At 53.4% G+C, this 17975-nt stretch overlaps 1 protein-coding gene across 1 annotated transcript in view; it reads left to right on the forward strand.

Moving 5' to 3' along the window:
* PTPRN2 (protein tyrosine phosphatase receptor type N2) overlaps positions 1-17975 on the forward strand; it is a 710720-nt gene that overhangs the window by 665041 nt on the left and 27704 nt on the right. The window contains exons 16-18 of the mRNA XM_057550450.1: positions 3-76; positions 6206-6283; positions 17675-17794. Of these exons, the coding sequence (XP_057406433.1) occupies positions 3-76; positions 6206-6283; positions 17675-17794 (272 nt within the window). The remainder of the gene's footprint in view (positions 1-2; positions 77-6205; positions 6284-17674; positions 17795-17975) is intronic.

Below are 17975 nucleotides of genomic sequence, written 5' to 3' on the forward strand. Positions count from 1 at the left end.
AGACGACCACTCCCGGATCCGGCTGAAATCAGAGAACAGCCACAGAAGCTCTGACTACATCAACGCCAGCCCCATCGTGAGTACCGCCCGCCACCCACCAAGGCTCCCAGGGGCGGGGGGCGGGAGCGGGCCAGCCGGGCACTGGCTCAATAGCTGATGGCCAGTCGTCTCCACCGGGTAACCAGCCTCCTCCACCAGCTAACTAACCTCTGCCAGGTAACTAGCCTCCACCAGGGACCAGGGCTGGTGCTCTGCCCCCCTGCCCACTCCTGATGGCTTGGTCCCCAGGCGGGGCTGAGTCCCGGGCAAAGGGAACGTGGTGCTGGGGTGCTGAGCCTGGTCCCCCCAGGGGCCCAGCAACAGCGCCCTGACCAGTTACTGCTGGAACCCGTGACTCTGGGGAAATTCGTAGCTGGTTGTGTAAAGGGTTCCTAGGCCCACTTGTTCCCTGTTCGGGGGAAACAGGAAAAACCAGACCCAAACCTGGCACATGTTGAAGTGATGGATGACGTGGAAGCAGGTCGGACACTGATGGTTGGTCTCCTCCGGTCTTTCCAGCGGGCGGGGTCTTCCCTTCGAGGGAGGGGGTGCAGCGGCGCCTCTCTGGGCAGCAGGTGTGATGGAGGACGGGGGAGCGTCTCTGTCCTGAGACCCTCTGGCCGGCAGGTGTTCCCAGCCTCCAGAGAGCTCCCCACGGCCACAGCCTGCCGTTCCCTAGCAGCTTCCTGCCCTGCACCGGGGGAGGGGCCGCGGGGGAGAGTCGGCAACCGCCCGAGGGGAAAGAAGAGGGGCTGGAAGATGGGGGTGAGTGTAGGTCAGTAGCTGGTGGGAGGAACCTGCCAGGGGTTCTCAGGGCGCGCGGTGGGCGCACCTGGCCCGCAGCAGAGCGACAGGAGCAGGTGGGGCTGTGTCCCCCTTAAGCCATGGTTCTTGATGCTGGTCTTCGGGGAGCATCAGGACATCTCACTAAGTTCTCACATTGGCTTCAGTCAAATACGGGAGTGAAGGACGCAGCACGTCCTGGGGGCTCCGGCGCTGTGAGGCTATGGGGGAGGGGGGAGGTGGCCGGGCGGGCCTGGGTCATCTCTGGATTCGTGAGAGCGCCCTGGGCGAACAACAGCCCCTGCTGTCCTCAGCGGTGACCTTGGACGAGACAGTTCACTGTCTGATCGCAAGCAGAACCGCTGATAGTAAACCGCTGCCATCGTGATGGTTCCACCTATTTCAGTGCATCTGCTGCATAAACCTTATTATTATGACTCCAGGGTGCCGTGGGTCAGCCCCATTTCCTGACACCTCACAACCACACAGCGAGGGCACAGTGTAACACACTTGCGGTGCGAAAGGGATTCAGAGGGAAGCATCTTGTCTGCACCCGTCCGAGCTCAGGCCTTTGTTTCTGGGGTTATTTTTAAGGAGTCACTCCTTTCCCTCCAGCAGAGTAGACCTCAAACGTTGGCTCCGTCTGTGTTCAGAGGCCTAACTGGAGCCGTTCAGTGAGTCTTTCTCAATAAACACACTTGTTGAGTTTGGTATTTTTCCATCAGTTCTAAATTCAAAACACCAAGCCAAAGCCCCACTGATTTACGCATGTCTCATCCGGTGAGGGTGGGCTTTGTAGCTGCCTGGACTTGCTCCCTACACAAGGTTCATGGTGATGGTCTGTAGAAGGGAAAGAGCTGCCTTCTTCCCGCTGGGCTCCTTCCCTGGGATGAACCACGTGACAGGGCCAGAATGAGCAATAAAGCAATTCTTTTCACGTCTCAGAGACGGGAGTTCAGTGTTGGGGGGGTGCCCGACTCTCCCCCATTTTATGGGTTCCAGCTTCCAGACATCGGAGCTATTTCAGGCTAAAGTTAGGACTCAGTGAGGACAGGGTGCTGGTGAGAAGCTGCATCTCTCCCAGAGGCCGCCCACCAGCAGCCCCGTACTCCTGTGCCTTCCCCATCTCTCTCTTGTTGGTGGAAATTCAGAACAGCCTCTCAGGCTTGACGGGGCAGGGTCTTGGGTCAGAAGGTGAGGCCAGGAGAGGCAAGTGATTTTTCGGTGTCTTTTATGTTTTCCTTTTATTTCATGCCACAGTTCTTTTTTGTGCAAATTTGGGTTGCAAGCATGAACTAGAAGAAATCCTCAGTACCTCCTCCTGAAATGACTGAAGGTCTGATGATAATGAGCTTCCTAGCAGAATTGAGTGAGAAGCTTACAGTGAGAGCCCAAGAAGCCCGTGACCGTGCAGGATAAAACTACAATAACGACATCTGTCATGTTTGTACTTAGTCCTCATTAAATTTCAGGAAAGCCATCCAGTAGTAAATAATGTGCAATTTCTGCTCTGAAATCAGAGGTCATGAAAGTAAATGGGAATTCTGCCTCCCCGCGCGGGGTGTCTGCGGGAGAGCTCCATCGGCCGCGCTGGAGCTTGGTCACTGTCGGGCGTAGACTAAGCGGTGGCGGGCCTGAACACAGCAGCACACGGGTCCCCTTACCAGGGACAAGTCTGAACGTCCCAGCAACACTTGAAAGTAAACTTACTCTTCATTTCTCTGTTTATTCAGGGGGGAAATTGTTTCATTTTTAAACTCAGAATGCGTTTAACAAATTTAAGTAGATACAGACTGACTCTTCAGAAAAGGATGACTGCTCAGATGCCCTGAACATCCTAAGAAATTGGCCAACTATGGGGGCCAATTCCTTGGTTTTCGGATTTACAAGCCAACATCTATATGTGTATAATTATGGTTTATAGCCAATACTTTTCTTAAATAAATCTCAACTCATAAGAATATGAAAAAAAAAAGCCAGACTCTCTCCCACTGATTTTACTAATGCTACAATTTCCCAGCAAACTCTCACATTAAGACTTGGTGTCTGGAAAAGTGACTTGAAAACTCAGGCTTGATGTTCTCTTGTTCTTAAGAAAACATCTGTGAAATTTGCTTTACATGTTAGGAAAAGCAGGTGTAAGGTGGGCAGATAGGAATACAGGAAGGTGACCTGCCTGTTCACCTTGTGTGAGATTGCAGGGTAGGAGACGTGACCCCCGTGGCCCCCCGACCAGAGGCTGGCCCAGACCTTCCCTGAGACTTTGGGCCACCAGGTGGTCCGGGGGCAGTACCAGCCCTGCCCTCACCTGCGCACCAGCCAGCACCACCCCTGCCAGTCACCCTTCAAGGCTTCAGAGCACAGGCGCCCTGGTCTTAATATGCTGAAGGCTTATTTTTTAGGATGAGTTTTATTTGGAACCTTGGGAAAATAGCACTACATTTTTTAATGCAGTTTAGAACTAGTTACTCATGGTCATTTATAACTGTCATTCTACAGCTTGAACCAAATCGCTAGGTTTTTTTTTTAACCGTGCATTTAGAAATTCATAGGGATATACCTTGCGGGCACCCTAGTTCATGTGGTATCTTCATAAGACTCAGTCAGCCACATGAACAGTAGACTGAACACAAACTTTGGGGGTCTACTTTTTCTGAAAAAAATCCCAGAATCCCAGAGCTAAAGGGCCTGTAGAGACCATGTCCCGCCTCCCCGCCCCCGCCTCACCCATTTTACAGACACTGAGAGTGAGGCCAGAGACCCTGACTTCATTCACAGTGCTGGAGCTTGTGTTTGTAATCACAGCAGTCCTACAGATAAAAAGTACACTACAAAGAAATGGGAAACAACAAGGAAGAACGGGGGAAGATTCAGCTCAGATGCCAGCAGAAGCCAGTGCTCATCCCCACCAGGAGCTGGAGGTGGAGGCGTCGTCCCCCACCAGGCTGGGTTGGCAGCCAGAGCTCCTGATGGAGAAGTCGTGTCCGTAGAAACTGACGCGATTTCCTCCAGTTATGCTTATCCCACCTTGGAGATCTTAAGTGTAGTAAGACTTGGATGCATTTAGTGAAATTTTTGCTTTCATTCATTCAGAGATGCCCAGAACTGGGCTGAGTCCCGTGGCCTTATCTTTGCTACACGCACAGAGTGCTCCTGCCCAGACTTATTTTCTGTCCAACAGGATGTGCACGGGATGAGGCGATGGTGGTGGTCGTCTCAGTTACTGTTCAACTGGTGGCACGTGTCACCGCTCTGATCACTTACTGCCTTCCAGGTGGCAGCCACGTGACGCAGCCGAGGGGGAGGGGAGTGATGGACCATTGAGCGCCCCCCGCCCCCTCACCCCTAGCCCCACGTCCTCCGGTCCCGGTCTCGGGTTGAGCAGTGGGTGGGGAACATGGGAGCACCATGACATCAAGACCTCCCGCGACTGGCGGCCTTATTTACCCTCCCGAAACCCTGTTCCGATTTTTACTTTCAATCGCATATTTCTCATTGTGGAAGCTGCTACATGTGCTATAGGTTGAACGTCCTAATGATTTTCAAATGTGTTGCTCTCTGAATTGCTTTGGGCAAAAAAGCACACTTGAAAAGGAGGTGGGGTTTTACTTTTCATGCAGAACTATTTGCAGGGAAGAGATAGGGGTCTCCGTAAATAGCTGTCACCCCCAACAAATGCATAGTTTGAACATAAAACTCCTTATTTCTGGCAAGCATTTTTCTACTGAAACATTTTAATTGGGGCTTTCAGCTACAGAGTAACGTAATTTTACCTGTATTGTGTGTGTTGTGCGTTTCCGGTTTCAATTACGAATCTCACTAAATTAGATGCACAAAAAGCGTTTTTTTCCTGCCCCTCCACCCCCCAGCTAGCGTCAGATGTTGTTCTGTTACAATAACTTACACCTGTTCTTTTGTGCTCTTTCCCTCTTTCGTGGTGCACATAATTACAAGGTGCGCTGGGGGCATCCTTTCACGCTGACAACCATCGGCCCCGAAAGTGTGGATGGGCGGGCGATGCGGGAGGATTCACTGGATTCGTGTTAAGGCGGACGCACCTCATGTGGGCTCTTCTCACACCCAAACTCGGAGGGGGCTTTCAGGTGACGTCCTCACGTGTCGCCGTAGAATCACGTGTGGTTGCACCCTCTGTGTTTTTCACCGTATTGGGAGATGTATTCTTAACAGGTACCTTTAAGTGCAGAGCATTTAAAATCTTTCATCAAACGCTGGTGTCAAAAGCGTAGAAACTGGTGCTGGATGGGTAGGAATGAAGGATGCTGTACAGTCTGATAAGTGAGCAAATGCCTGACACCACGGGGAGACCCGCCCACTCTCTTCTGGGTGAGGCCTCTGCGGTCCTCAAGGGGGTGACAGCAAGGACGTCTTTGCTAACACCTCGCCTGGTCCCTCCCTGTCCTCTTAGGACGCCAGCGTGAGGGGAAAGAGCCCCGTCTGTCTGATTTAATCCTGTTTGCTTCTCCGGGCTTCGTTCTCATGTTCTTTTTTTTTTCTGCTTAGTCAGTCTTTGAATTAGATGTTATAATGAAGGTCTTTTAGGCCAAACTTCCTCTCTCAAAGCCAGCAGGCTGCATTCGGACAGATCACCTAGCCAGGAAACCCACCACGGCATTCTCCTTTGTTGTTTTCGGTCCTTGTCTGGCGAGGTGGAAAGAGAACAGGGGAGTCAGCTGCTGGAAGGCTAGGCAGCGTGTGCCACGCTGGCTCTCAGACCCCAGGAGGACGCTGGGCCCGAGCCCCTTTCGGGGTAAAGAGAAACCAGCCGCCACGGGAGGGGCGTAACTCATCCTGGGAGGCATTGCTGCTGGATCCCTCCAGGCCCCGGCCGTGCCCCTGCCCTCTGCCCAGCACAGCGCCCTCAGTGCTAACCTCGGCCACGTTACCTCGAACCCTGTGCGTGGCCAGCGGTGGCCGTGGAGGCTGCGCACGCCGGCCGAACTCCTCTGCGATCACACGCGCCCGCGGACGGGTCCCCGTGTTGGTGGCCTGGGTGCTGCCTTGGGTGCCCCCGCTTCGTCCCCACCACCCTGCCTAGCACGGCCTGTGCGTGGGTTAACGCGCTGGTATCTGGTCTCTGGGTCACGGTTCCTACCGACGCTGCTCAGTTATCTCAATCCCGGGGCAAGGAAAATAGTCAGCCCCAATCGCCAGGCTCCAGGCGCTGGGGGGCCCCAGGCCCCGCCTAAAACGCAGGCGGCTTGGAGTCAGGAGGGGCCGTGGGGCGGAGCGGCGGGTCTCCCACTCCGCAGACGTGTGGGTCGAGGGCCGGGACCGTGAGCACAGGACACGCCGCGTCCCTCCCCGCGGCCGGCCCTTCACCCGCTCTCCAGCTCGTCTTTCTTCTGCGGTCTTGTCTCCACAGATGGACCACGACCCCAGGAAGCCCGCGTACATCGCCACCCAAGGACCGCTGCCCGCAACCGTGGCTGACTTCTGGCAGGTGAGTCTTTTTAAATTATTTTTTGTTCTGAAAATAAGATCTTAATACATTGATCATGAATAACGCCTTGGATTCAATTAAGCCAATTCAGATTTGTTTACAGGTGTTCCTCAGATGTTCCTTGATTTCAGAATTTATATGAGCCCTTTCATATATTTTATTATCAATCTTTTTTTTCCAAAACTTGAGTGTGACAAATTCCCTTTGAGAGATTTAATACTTTAAAGACTCTTACCTTTTTAGCCACTTTATTTTATGAACTATAAAGAAATGAAATAATAAATGTTTAAATTATCGTATTTTATTCAAATGTCTCTCTTGTCTGTAGTTTTAACTTTATGACGGTAAAAGGTGGTGCTCAGATTATAGTCTCTCTCTTTGTGGATACTGTGTAATGATGCATTTTGCAGGCCAGGTTGGTCTCTTTTCATTCAGCAAAGTCCTGAACACTCAGACCAGGCTCAGACGTTGAGAACTCGCGTCAACATTGGCCAATAGAAGGGAAATCAGGAGGCAGTGGGCTTCCCTCTCCCAGTGCCCTCGCCTTTTCCCCGTTGTCCACAGCATGGCAAAGCTCCGTGGGAGCAGCTCTTGGAAGGTGGCACCGTGGGGTGTGCGCGTGAGGTCACGTCATTGCTCGGCGGCTGTAACAACCCCCTCCTGTGTGTCGGGCACATTGGGTGTCCCCAGTACTGGTACAAAGGGCCCCCTGAGGACAAGATGAGGAAAATGTGCCTTCTGGGCCCCGGGGCACAGGTGTTGGGGCCGGAGCAGCGTGTGGTCCACAGAGCTGGGCCGTTCGGGTCCCGTGGCCGTGCCGTCTCTAACCCAGTCGTTCATCCCGACGGAGGGACTAGCTGAGGTTGGCAGATTCCTTGTTCCCTGTTCCCTGTGGTCTGACACTCACTTTCCCAACTTTCCAGTCAACCCTCTCCTGACTCTCCACCCCAGGGAGGGACAGTGGTCCTCTCCACCCTTGAGAACGGTCTCTGCAGGCTTTTCCGGAGAGTCAGGAAGGGATCCAGGATTTGCTGAGTGTCCCGGTGCTCTTTGCCTTGTAAGCGTATCAGTGCACAGGTGCCAACATCCCCAGTTCCCAGGCAAGACAAGCGAGCATCGGGGAGATGACGTAACTCACCCAGCAAGTAGGAAACCAAGACTGGACACGTCTGCGTGGCCCTGCTCTTTCGTGGTGCCTTCACGCTATCAGAAAAAAAAGACCGAGCTGGACCCTGTGATCATGGCCTAGAGCCATCAGGCTGTGGCATGAGGACAGTCTGAGGACAAGCTGGTCCCTCCACCCTTGAGGGCTGAGTCTCCTCCGCGTTACACCTAACCTGCCGAGAGGTCATGCAGCTCAGGCGGAGCTGCTCCAGGAGGGGAGCTTGGGGCCCGGGCCCGAGGGTCTTCCTCACGCCACGCGGAGCTGTGTTCCTGAGCCGTGGACCCACTGGTCCTGGTTCTGCCCGCAGAGCATCGCTGGGATTCCGTGGAGGCCCAGGCTCTGCGCAGCCACCTCCCCGGCCAACCCCCGGCTCCTTGTGCTCAGACACACAGAATAAGGAAAATCCCGAGTCGCGTGGCGGAATGAGGGACCCACAGAATCCCACTATCACCGCAGCTGCTACTGTGCTTTGACCCACCATCCCGATGTGCACCGTTACAAGGGGCGTGTAGTGCCCCCAAAGAGGGGAAGTTTCATTCTTATCAACTTCAGGTCCCGGTTGTAACTTCACGCGTGAAAGCTTCTCTTGCCAACGGAATCACAAGTTCCTGAGGGCGTGTAGATGCTCGGCCTGGTCATTGCTCACATCCGGGGACCACTTAGCGTGTACCAGGCCCTGTGCCGAGGGTTTTATACGTTCTGTCCTGTAATCTTGGCAGCCCGTGGGACTAGAGGCTCATACCCTGCCCCAGCTCACGTGGCTAGTACACAGGAGCTCTGGTATGCTTTTCTCTCTGCTTATTCCGAGTAGTTGCCATTGTTGGGGACAATTCATTTTGTCAGTATTTATAATCAGTATTTGTCAGTATTTATACCAACAAATATTTGTCAGTATTTATAATAATAGGATTCTAGAGCATTTATGGAGGTCTGATATCAAGGAGCATACGTTCTCGAAATGGAAAGAAAATATCCCTAAATGACACAGCTGGAGAAAAGCATTAAGGTGAGATGAAGTGCAAGATACTTTGAGACACAGTCAGCGTTTATCAAACTGTCCGGGAAGCACTGGCATCCCTCAAGGTGGGAGCAGATACTCTGTGGCCAACAGGCTGGCCCTCCCGGGATGTCTTGGGCTCGTCAGCCCGTCACAGCCTGGGAGCCGTCCTGCAGCAGAAAGACCTGCCTGACTTTGTCTCCTCCACAGCCCTTGAGAGAGACGCCATGGTCTCCACACCCCGGCCTCAGGGCGTCCGGATGCAGGCAGGACACAGTGAAGAGGTGTTGGCCTTGGGACGGAGGGCAGTTCATCGCTTGTGATTTGCTTCCTAGCACAGTCACATTGGTTGGGTTGGCCTCTAAATCATATTCTAGAAGTGGGCATCTAGCAAGCATGGCTCTTTATTAATAACTCACCAAGGTCACAGGCTCAACATCCTCAAACATTCCAAGTCCACCTTCTCCCTGCCACCTCGGGCTCAGCAGAAAGCGCGAGGAGGAAACAGCGCCGGCAGAACTTCTCAAAAGCCACAGTGAAGTGCAAGCTCTTTTAAGAACAGAGCCTGATTTGAAACATAAGAAGTTTCCTGTGTCAAAGACAATAGGCTGAACAGAAACCTCTGAGTAAGGGTTCATGTCTCATCGCGTTGTCTGGATTCATGGCCTTTGATAAGTTTTGACCCAGGAACTCAGCACCTGTTACAGAAAATATCGAAGCATCTTCCCTTTATTTGAGCTCTTGGGTGCTGCTCTGAGGCCCCTCCCAGGGAGGAGCTCACGGGGGCTTATTCTGTGTCTGTGATGAGCAAATTCCCATAGGAAAGGCCCCTGTGAGGCGGGTTTGTGTGAACGGCGGGGTCCCCTTTCCTACGGCACAAAGGAGCCCAGGCTGGGAGCTGAAGACAGCAGGTTATTCCTTCTCCTGTTTGCAAATAAGGCCACGTTCACAGGTTTGTGGACGTGACTTTGGGGGACATTATTCCACCCCATACGATGGCAAAGAAGAAAACAGACACTAAGCCCCGAACGTGGCAGCGTCGCAACAGGACGAGTGACCGCAGGTGGGTGGAGGAGGGCCAGGGATATGCAGCGACGCCCGAGGCCATCAGCAGGCTCGGGACGGAGGGGCGACATCCAGAGGAGGGATCGGGGAGACTCTGTCTTCACGCAAACACGGCACTTCTGGAGCATTCCATCGTAGGTGTGACTCAGCGGCGGCCCTTCCGCCCTGACTGCGGTCAGCACGAGGCAGGGGTCTCCTGCCCCAGCTAGGACCCTCACTCCTGACTCCCCTCCCGACCCCAAGGGCTCTGCCGGGACACATAGCACTGTTCGCCGTCCCGCGATTAGAATTCTTTCTCTGAATTCACATGACGTATTCTAAGAATTTGATTCCAAACCAAATGCATGCCTGACCCACGATCTTCCTGTAGAAGCATGTTCTGACCTGTGAGGACAGCCCCACGTGTCCCTGGGGCCTGAGGTGGCAGCTCTGGGAGAAGGCAGACTGACGTCCAGGTCCAAGTTCACGTGAGGAAAGAAGCTGGAGAGAGGAAGATAACAGTTATTGAGCGCTTACCGTATGCTGGGCCCGGGGCAGACGCTTGGCATACATGACCTCACCCGACGCCCCTGACCACCTGGGGTAAGGCTATCGCGAGTGTGTGATCCCCCCAGACGGGGTCCCGCAGAGACAGGTGGCTGGTGGGGGGCCTGGGGCTGGGGAGGGTTTGGGGAGTTGGTGTTTGGTGGGGCAGAGGCTCAGTTTGGGGAGATGAGAAAGTTCTGGGGACAATGGTGGTGGTGGTTGCACAAGGTGAATGTCCTGAATGCACTTGAATTGTACACTTAAAACTAGTTAAGAAGGTATTTCTATGTTATGTGTATTTCACTAGAATGAACGAAAGTCAGGATCCCAATTCCAGCAGAAAGCCGAGGCCCAGGGATTCCAAACGACTCCCCCAGATCCACGCAGCAGCTGCAGGCGGGTTTCAAACAGGATCTGTATGGTCCGAAATGCTTCTCACTGCCCCACTGGCCTTAAAGTGAGGAGGGGGCGGTGACTGGGCAGGTGTGTCTCCGTGAAGAGGAGAGAAAGGCCATCCTCCCGCGGGCCAGGCCCCTGCAGTGACGGAGGGGACGTGGTGCCTCCCCCCCAGACACGGAGGCTGTGAGCTACATCCTCCAGGTGTGCGTGTGCACGTGCGCGTGCGTGTGTGCGTCCAAGGCTGGAACGGGGGAAAGGCTTCTCCAGGAGCCGAGGTTCCCCTGCAAGGAGGGGAGCCCAGCACACCTGCCGCGAGCCAGGCCTGCTGGGCGCACACACGAGCTCCAGGTGCCTCGGGAGCTTGGGGACAGCCTTCCCGGAGGACAGCGGCCTCTGGGCTGTGAGCAGGGAGGGGGGACGAGCCCCGGGCGCAGGCTGCCCGGCCCTGAGCTGTCCAGGCGGGCATCACCCATGGGTCCTGGAGCTGCTCCGGCCCCCGGCCCTACCGTCCCACCCCCGCGCTCCAGGGAGCCCCATCCGTGCGGGCCGTGGGCTGTCTGCCGTCTCTCCTTCTGTATTTTCAGACAAGGCAGAAATTCAGGCAGCGCGGTGGCTGATTCAGGTGCGTGAGGACTGTCTGCGGATGAGGACCCTACAGTGGGCGCGCGAGGTCCCCGGCCAGCCAGCGGTGCCTGAGCTCGGGGCCGGGGCCCCTCCAGGGCAGGGACTGGTGGCCATTCCCCGCTCACTGGGGGCTCGCGGGGGGAGACACTCTAGAATTTCCAGCCTTGCCCACCTTGCTTGACAGACTTTTTGGTAACTTCCAGACAGGATCAGAGGCTGGGGAGCTGGGCCACAGACTCCGAGGCGGAGGCCTGCTGAGGTCAGCAGCAATTCAGCTGGTGCCCAATTAGTGTCGACATTTATTATTATTATTATTAACATTTTACCGAGAAAATAGTCCACCTGTTTCCCACTTTCTGAAAGTATATTCTGCTATGAAGTCTTAACTGGGGAAGTGCACTTTTCCAAACGGATGGGCTTGATTTAAATAAAGTGTTTTTATTCCGTAGCACCCATCAATCGTCGTTCTTAGGATGGTCAAGGAAAAACCCGAGCGGAGTACCGTGGAGGACCGAAGGAACATAAAGATTTTTCCTCCAGGGACTTACTGCGCAGGGGGGTGAAGCAGAAATGCAGTAGAAAGGTCATGATGAATTGCAGGAGTGAGCCGTGCGCCGGGGCCAGGCTGGGTCCAGCAGACAGGGAGCCGGGAGGTGGCAGCCCCGTTTCCATAGCGCGCCTGGGCTCCCACCTCTGGGCAGGTCAGCTGACAGGTGACTGCTTTACAGCCAGCGTCACCCAAGCCCCCAGGAGCCGAGCCTGGCACACCCAGAGGTGAGCCTCGCTGGGCGCGCCCGTGCAGGCACCCCAGTGCCCCCTAGTCGGCAGGACGCCTGGTCACATCAGGGCTCGTGAGGTCTGGGTGTTCTAAGAGGCGGGACCCAGCGTAGGAGGACGTCCTCCTGTCCCTGGCCCTCAGCTTATGCTGAGTCACTGCTGGGTGTTCGTCCAGCACTAGCCCTGGGCAGCGAACGATGGGAAAGGGAGGGATTTGCAGATTTTACGGATTCTGGAGTGTTAAGAGATTGTGGTCGGGGAAAGGTACTCAGGAACCCTGTGAACTTTGATGTTAAAGCACATTATTTGATTAAATTAAAGGAACGCAGGAATTGAGTGAGGACAGTGAATTTCTTAGGAAAAACCTGATCTTTCATTTGCATGAGTTCACAAGTACTTTAACCACATGCCCTAGATTTTCCAGGATATTTTACTTCAAATATTTAGTCTGGTTGAAATCTCCGTACATGAATTCACAGACCTTTAAAGATAAAAGGAAACTTCTGTCAGATCATCTTGTGTAAACGTGGGTTTGGAGACCGTGCTCTGCACAGGGCTGTGCACGGTCGTGTATGGTGAGCCCGGCAGTGCGTCCTCGTGCCAGGCACGTGGCAGAGCCTTAGCTCAGGCTCGGGTAAAAATCACAGCCTGAGTTTCCTTTTTAACTGATTTTTATGGACCTCAGCTGAAAACACTTTGCTTTTCTGTGTAATACTGGTTCCTTAGTCTGTCTTTCCTTTCTTCTTTTTTCTTTCTTTCTTTGTTTTTTTCTTCTTTCTTCTTTTTTCTCCTCCTCCTTCTCTTGATTCACAAGTGGATCTGATGCATTTACATCAGGTCCTGATTTTGAAAAGAAAGATGGCAGCCTAACTGGCACTTTTTTTACCTAAGAAGTCGACGTGCATATTAAATTTGAAACACAAACACGGGCCAGGGAGCTGTAAGTGATTCTAAGGGACAAGAGTCCCGGGCCCAGGTGACTCCCCATACAGTCAAATACCTGACATAAACACCTCTGCAGCAACTGCACAAAGTTCGGATAAACAGGCAGCTTGGTCTGTGAGTGGCCTCGCTGTGGAAATGCTAAATGGCCACACCAGCTACATCGCCTCTGCTTGACGCACAAGCAGGCTGTTCTGTCTTTGCAAAGGAACTCTTGCTCGATTCCAGTGAGATGGCAAGTATCTCTTACGTAGACGGTTTCTCCTTCTTGCTGGTGGAAAACATCCAGAGGTAGCTGCTGCAGTTTATCCAGAATCGAGACTGGCTTGGGCTCAGTTCCGATCTTAATAGCTGGGAGATGCCTTCCTCCCTGCTCAGCCCTTCCTGGGTGTCAGCATTTAATATCGGCTTTGCTACCACTACCTCAGGGTTTTATCTCCAAGGGAGGCCCACGCTGACAGCTTTGTTTACTGAGAAGCAAACCAGGTGGGTGTGAGTCACACACGGAAGATGTAATCAAGATTTCATCACCTTCATCCTCATTTAGCCAGACCGCCACCCCCAGCGTTCACAGTTTGACTCAGGGCCTGTGATTGTGTAGCCAAAGCAGACCAGAGTCTGGAAAGGCTTAATGGTGCGTTTCTTACGACCGCCCTCTGGACAGGGCGAGAGCGAGCGGGGCTGGGGGGTCTGCACCGCAAAAGGTGCCGTAGACACTGCTGTTTTCCTTCTTCAATCGATTTCAGAGCACGTGGTTACAGCTGATTGGCATAAAATGCAAGTGCTCTTAGACCTCTGAGTCCTTATCGTTTTCAAATTTGTCAGCATCCTCCTTGCCAGGCCTAAGCTGATCTCCGTTCAACCTTTGCAAAGAAGCTGGCGACGGAAATGAGTCGTGTGGCGGGGTGGCGAGGATGCTTGGCCTGGTCTGGAGAAAAGCTGCCCCGCTTCCTGCAGTGGCCGCTGCCGTGGGCATGCAGACAGCGCGTGCGCTTCAAAAAAGACACTCTTCTGTGCACCGAGCAAGTCCTAGGAGCCCTTCTGCCAGGCAAGCCTTTGATAGCATTTTCTTTGAGTTCTCTTTTTACAGAACTTTTCAAACGATCTCTTTTTAAAACACGTATTGTTTTCAACTAAGCATCAACTGTGATAAGTCACTGTGCCAGATGCCTTGGAGGTAGAAATGGCAACCAGACGAGGCTCTAGTCTTCAAGGAGATGACAATCTGGTAGTGGAAAGTCGTGCCAACACAGACGAGACCAGTACAAGGTGGAAAGGGGCTCATCACAAGAGATCCAGGTAAAGGGAGGAGAAGCTTCCTGCCCAGAGAGACCAGCGTGCTTTGTAGAAGAAACCCTGGCCTCTTACCCATTCAGGTGGATTGTCTTGCCTTTAATCGGGTCTCAGTGGGGCTTTGAAAGAGTTTTGTTTGCTAAACACTTGGTGCTCAAGAAAGACTTCCAATGAAGAGACCCTGTAGTTTCTTTCCATCTGCTCTAATTAGCCTAATATAAGGAACTTGGAGCTGATGCTTTTCAACACCTGTGGATGGTTTGGGGCTGGAGTAGAGGGCAGGTATCAGTGAGCGTATTCCTTTCCTGGGACTGCCGTAACAAATTTCCACAAACTCGGTGGCTTAAAACAGTAGAAGTGTATTCTCTCAGTTCTAGAAGCCAGAAGTCCAAAATCCAGGTACCGGCAGGGCCGCTCTCCCTCGGAAGCTCTGAGAGGAGGACCTTCCAGCTTTTAGGGGTCCCGGGTGTTCCTGGCGGCGTCTCCCCAGTCCCAGCCCGTGTTCACATGGTGTTTCCCTCCTCTTGTGTTGGATTAGGATCCACCCTGATGGAGTATAACCTCGTCTTTTTAATTCTATGACATATGCAGAGACCCCCTTTCCAAATAAGGCCGCGTTCACAGGTGCCAGGGGTTAAGACGTCAACATGTGTTTTCAGGGGACAAAGTTCAACCCCTGTGGGGTTGCAAAGAGCGATACGGTGTTTGTTTGTTTTTTTTGTTTTTTTTTTATGGTGTTTGTTTTTTAACCAACAATCTGTAAATTACTCAGTTGGATCAAATTGCCTCCAGCGTATGTACTTCATGTCACTTGGGCCAACGGTCTGAACTGCTGCCGCGTGTTAGCTTTTCCACTCGCCTGGGTCTGACGACCATGAAAGGTTCCCAGGCTCAGCTGCGTCACCTGCGTTGTCATCCTGTGTTCCTTCTCTGGGTGGCCTCTGAGTGCCACTCGGGGCTGGAGCACAGGCATGGGGGGCGGGGTGTAGCTGGAGTGTCTTATGACAGCCCGGGACCTCGGAGACGGCCACCCCGACCCCTGTGACACCACCACCAGTGAAGAAGTCGGTGGGCGTCGTCACCACCGGTGGCCCCGTCACTCCTGCCCCCAACCCCCGTGTGCGGGGTGATAACGTGCCTTCAGGGTGGGCTTCCCTGGCCTGTGCTGGTGCGTTCTAGGAGAAGCTCACGAAAAGGAGGGCATTCCCGGTTCTTCTCCAAACGCAGCGCCAGGGACTTATCCTCGGGATCCCACATGTAAGGTCACGTTTAATCCACGTTGACAGCTTTCTTCTGACCCAGGGCTGGCAGCACCTGCTTCCTGTTCGGGAAAAGCAACCCACTTTATGCCAGTAAAGGACCGTTATGGCCAGGACCTCTCTCCCCACCCCTGCCGTGGCCTCTGATGTCCTGACCCGTGCTAGGTGCCCAATAAATGTGCCCAATGAACCGGGAGACGACCACGCATGCTGTGTTGCCTGACATTTAACCAAATGGAAAGTGCTAGGAAGTACCATTTCTGGTATTCAACCGTCGCTCTTTAATTCGGCAAAGCGCTGGCTTCAGTGGACCACAGCAAGATCAGGTAGGGAATCCGGGTCGTTACTTACTTCCTCGAAGAGAAGAATGTAGTAGGTTTCTCAAAGATTGGGCACAGAAATCGCGTCTTCCTCGTGCCAGGCACGACCCTGCAAAACCAAGCCAAGCAAGAGGGCGGGAGTGCGGTCTCCTGTCCAGAAACGGAACCTGCTCGGCTGGAGTTTCCACCAGATCCTGTATTCCCTCCGAAACCCGCCCCAGCTTTCCCGGTGTGCTCGGGGGTCCAGCTGGCCAGGCAGCACGGTGGGAGACCGGAAAAGGTGGCGAAGGTGGCCGTCACCCCGCGCACAGGCTCCCGGCCACACGGGCAGGGCTGGCGGAGTGGGAACCGCCCTGTGATGCTGGTGCCCACGTGGGCTGAGATTGGTTTGATTTAGTCAGTTCCCCTGTCTGCTTTCACACAGTGACCTCAAAAGAAATATTATCCCCAGGAGTGCCTTTGCGGTTGTTCGCTTAAATTATTTCATTTGGATTCACTCTTAACCAAACCTTCAGAGAGCCAGGCGGGTCCCCAGACGGAAGGACCTCGGTGGGGGAGGGCCTTCCTAATGCCACTCCTGGGGGGCACAAGCAGAGCCTCGATGATTAGTTTATGGCCTGGATCATTGTATTTTTATTACACTCATAAAATCTGTGTTTCTACTCATTTTCGTAATGGTTTCACTAGGCTTCTGCACCTTCTCAAGGCACATTAAACTGCTACGTGTTAGGAGGACAGATCAGTGGGTAGGTCTGGAGGCCTGAGAAGCTTAGAGCAGGGCGCTGGCTTTGAATTCTCATCTGTTGCTGGATTTGCACCAAAGAGAAGGAAAACATGTGGGTTTGAGCGTAATTCACGTTTATGTGGGCTTTTTTGTAAACACTGCAGCAAGTCCCCTTGAATTCCACTATAAATGATACACAAAGAGGGGCCTTAAGAATATTGACTAGGGCTTCCCTGGTGGCACAGTGGTTAAGAATCCGCCTGCCAATGCAGGGGACACGGGTTCGAGCCCTGGCCCGGGCAGATCCCACATGCCGCGGAGCAACTAAGCCCGTGCGCCACAACTAAGCCCGTGCACCACAACTAAGCCTGTGCGCCACAACTACTGAAGCCCGCGCGCCGTGCTCCGCAATAAGAGAAGCCACTGCAATGAGAAGCCTGCGCACCGCAACAAAGACCCAACGCAGCCAAAAATAAATTAATTAATTAAATTAAAAAAAAAAAAAGAATATTGACTATTTCTATCCCTTACGTTTAACCCATAGAATCAGTGGTTTTAGCAAAGATGCTCCAAGCACATAGGTTCACGGCCACAAAGTTGTGAGTTTTGTCTGAAAAGAAGCCAAGTTCGAGAGCCTTTGTGTCTTTGCCATGTCTGGTGTTTAAATGTGGGTCTGTTTGTTTCTTGTGTCTCGGAGCTGGTTTTGGTGTGGCTGTTATGGATGATTAAGTCAGTTTGGGGTGCGCTTTCCTTTGGGCAGTATTGCTATATTTTGGTAAAAGGAAACGAAATGCCGGCGGGGACTCGTGGCTGTAACGCACTTGGGAAGGAATACTTTCAGGGTTGCTTCCGATAGGATGGCAGCTCCACAAAGCAAACTGTTTGTCTAGTCGCACAAATAATGACAAGTACTGGAAAACGAGCATGTCCACTAATTTCTGTTTGTGTCCCACGGAGAAGTGGTGTGTCCGAGTCGGGCCAGCCCACCCGCTGTGGGACCAGTTGCCTGTTTGTCCTGCATTACAGACCAAAACGGAGGGAGCCAGGCAGCTGAACGTACAACTGAGGAGGTTTTACAAGGTGTGGAACGAGTTGACTAGATTCTTTTTTTAATATTCCATGGAACATGCAAATTATGGGGCCAGCGTATTCAGAGATGCAAAAGCAGCTGCAGAGTCCACTGTCTAATGAAAATGAAATAAACTTCCTGTGCACGGAATAGATTTGGACTGTGTCTCTGGGGCACTAGCTACGCGTGTCATGGGGCTCAGCCACTCACACCGGTCTCTGTCTGTCTGCAGATGGTGTGGGAGAGCGGCTGTGTGGTCATCGTCATGCTGACCCCCCTCTCGGAGAACGGTGTCAGGCAGTGTTACCACTACTGGCCGGACGAGGGCTCCAACCTCTACCACGTCTACGAGGTACTTCCCCGGGTGGCCGCCGTGGGCCGTGGGCTTGGGGGCCGTGGGCTGTGGCGGGCACTGGCGGGCCTGCCCTGTGTGGTTGCCGACCGCTGTCCCTTGAAGTCTTGCTGTGCAGTCGGTTCCCATAGGAGGTGTTCCCCAGGCCCGTGGTCAACAGACACCAAGAGCCTCCAGACAC

This window comes from Balaenoptera acutorostrata, chromosome 7 (genome assembly GCF_949987535.1).
Source record: "Balaenoptera acutorostrata chromosome 7, mBalAcu1.1, whole genome shotgun sequence".
Taxonomy (NCBI): domain Eukaryota; kingdom Metazoa; phylum Chordata; class Mammalia; order Artiodactyla; family Balaenopteridae; genus Balaenoptera; species Balaenoptera acutorostrata.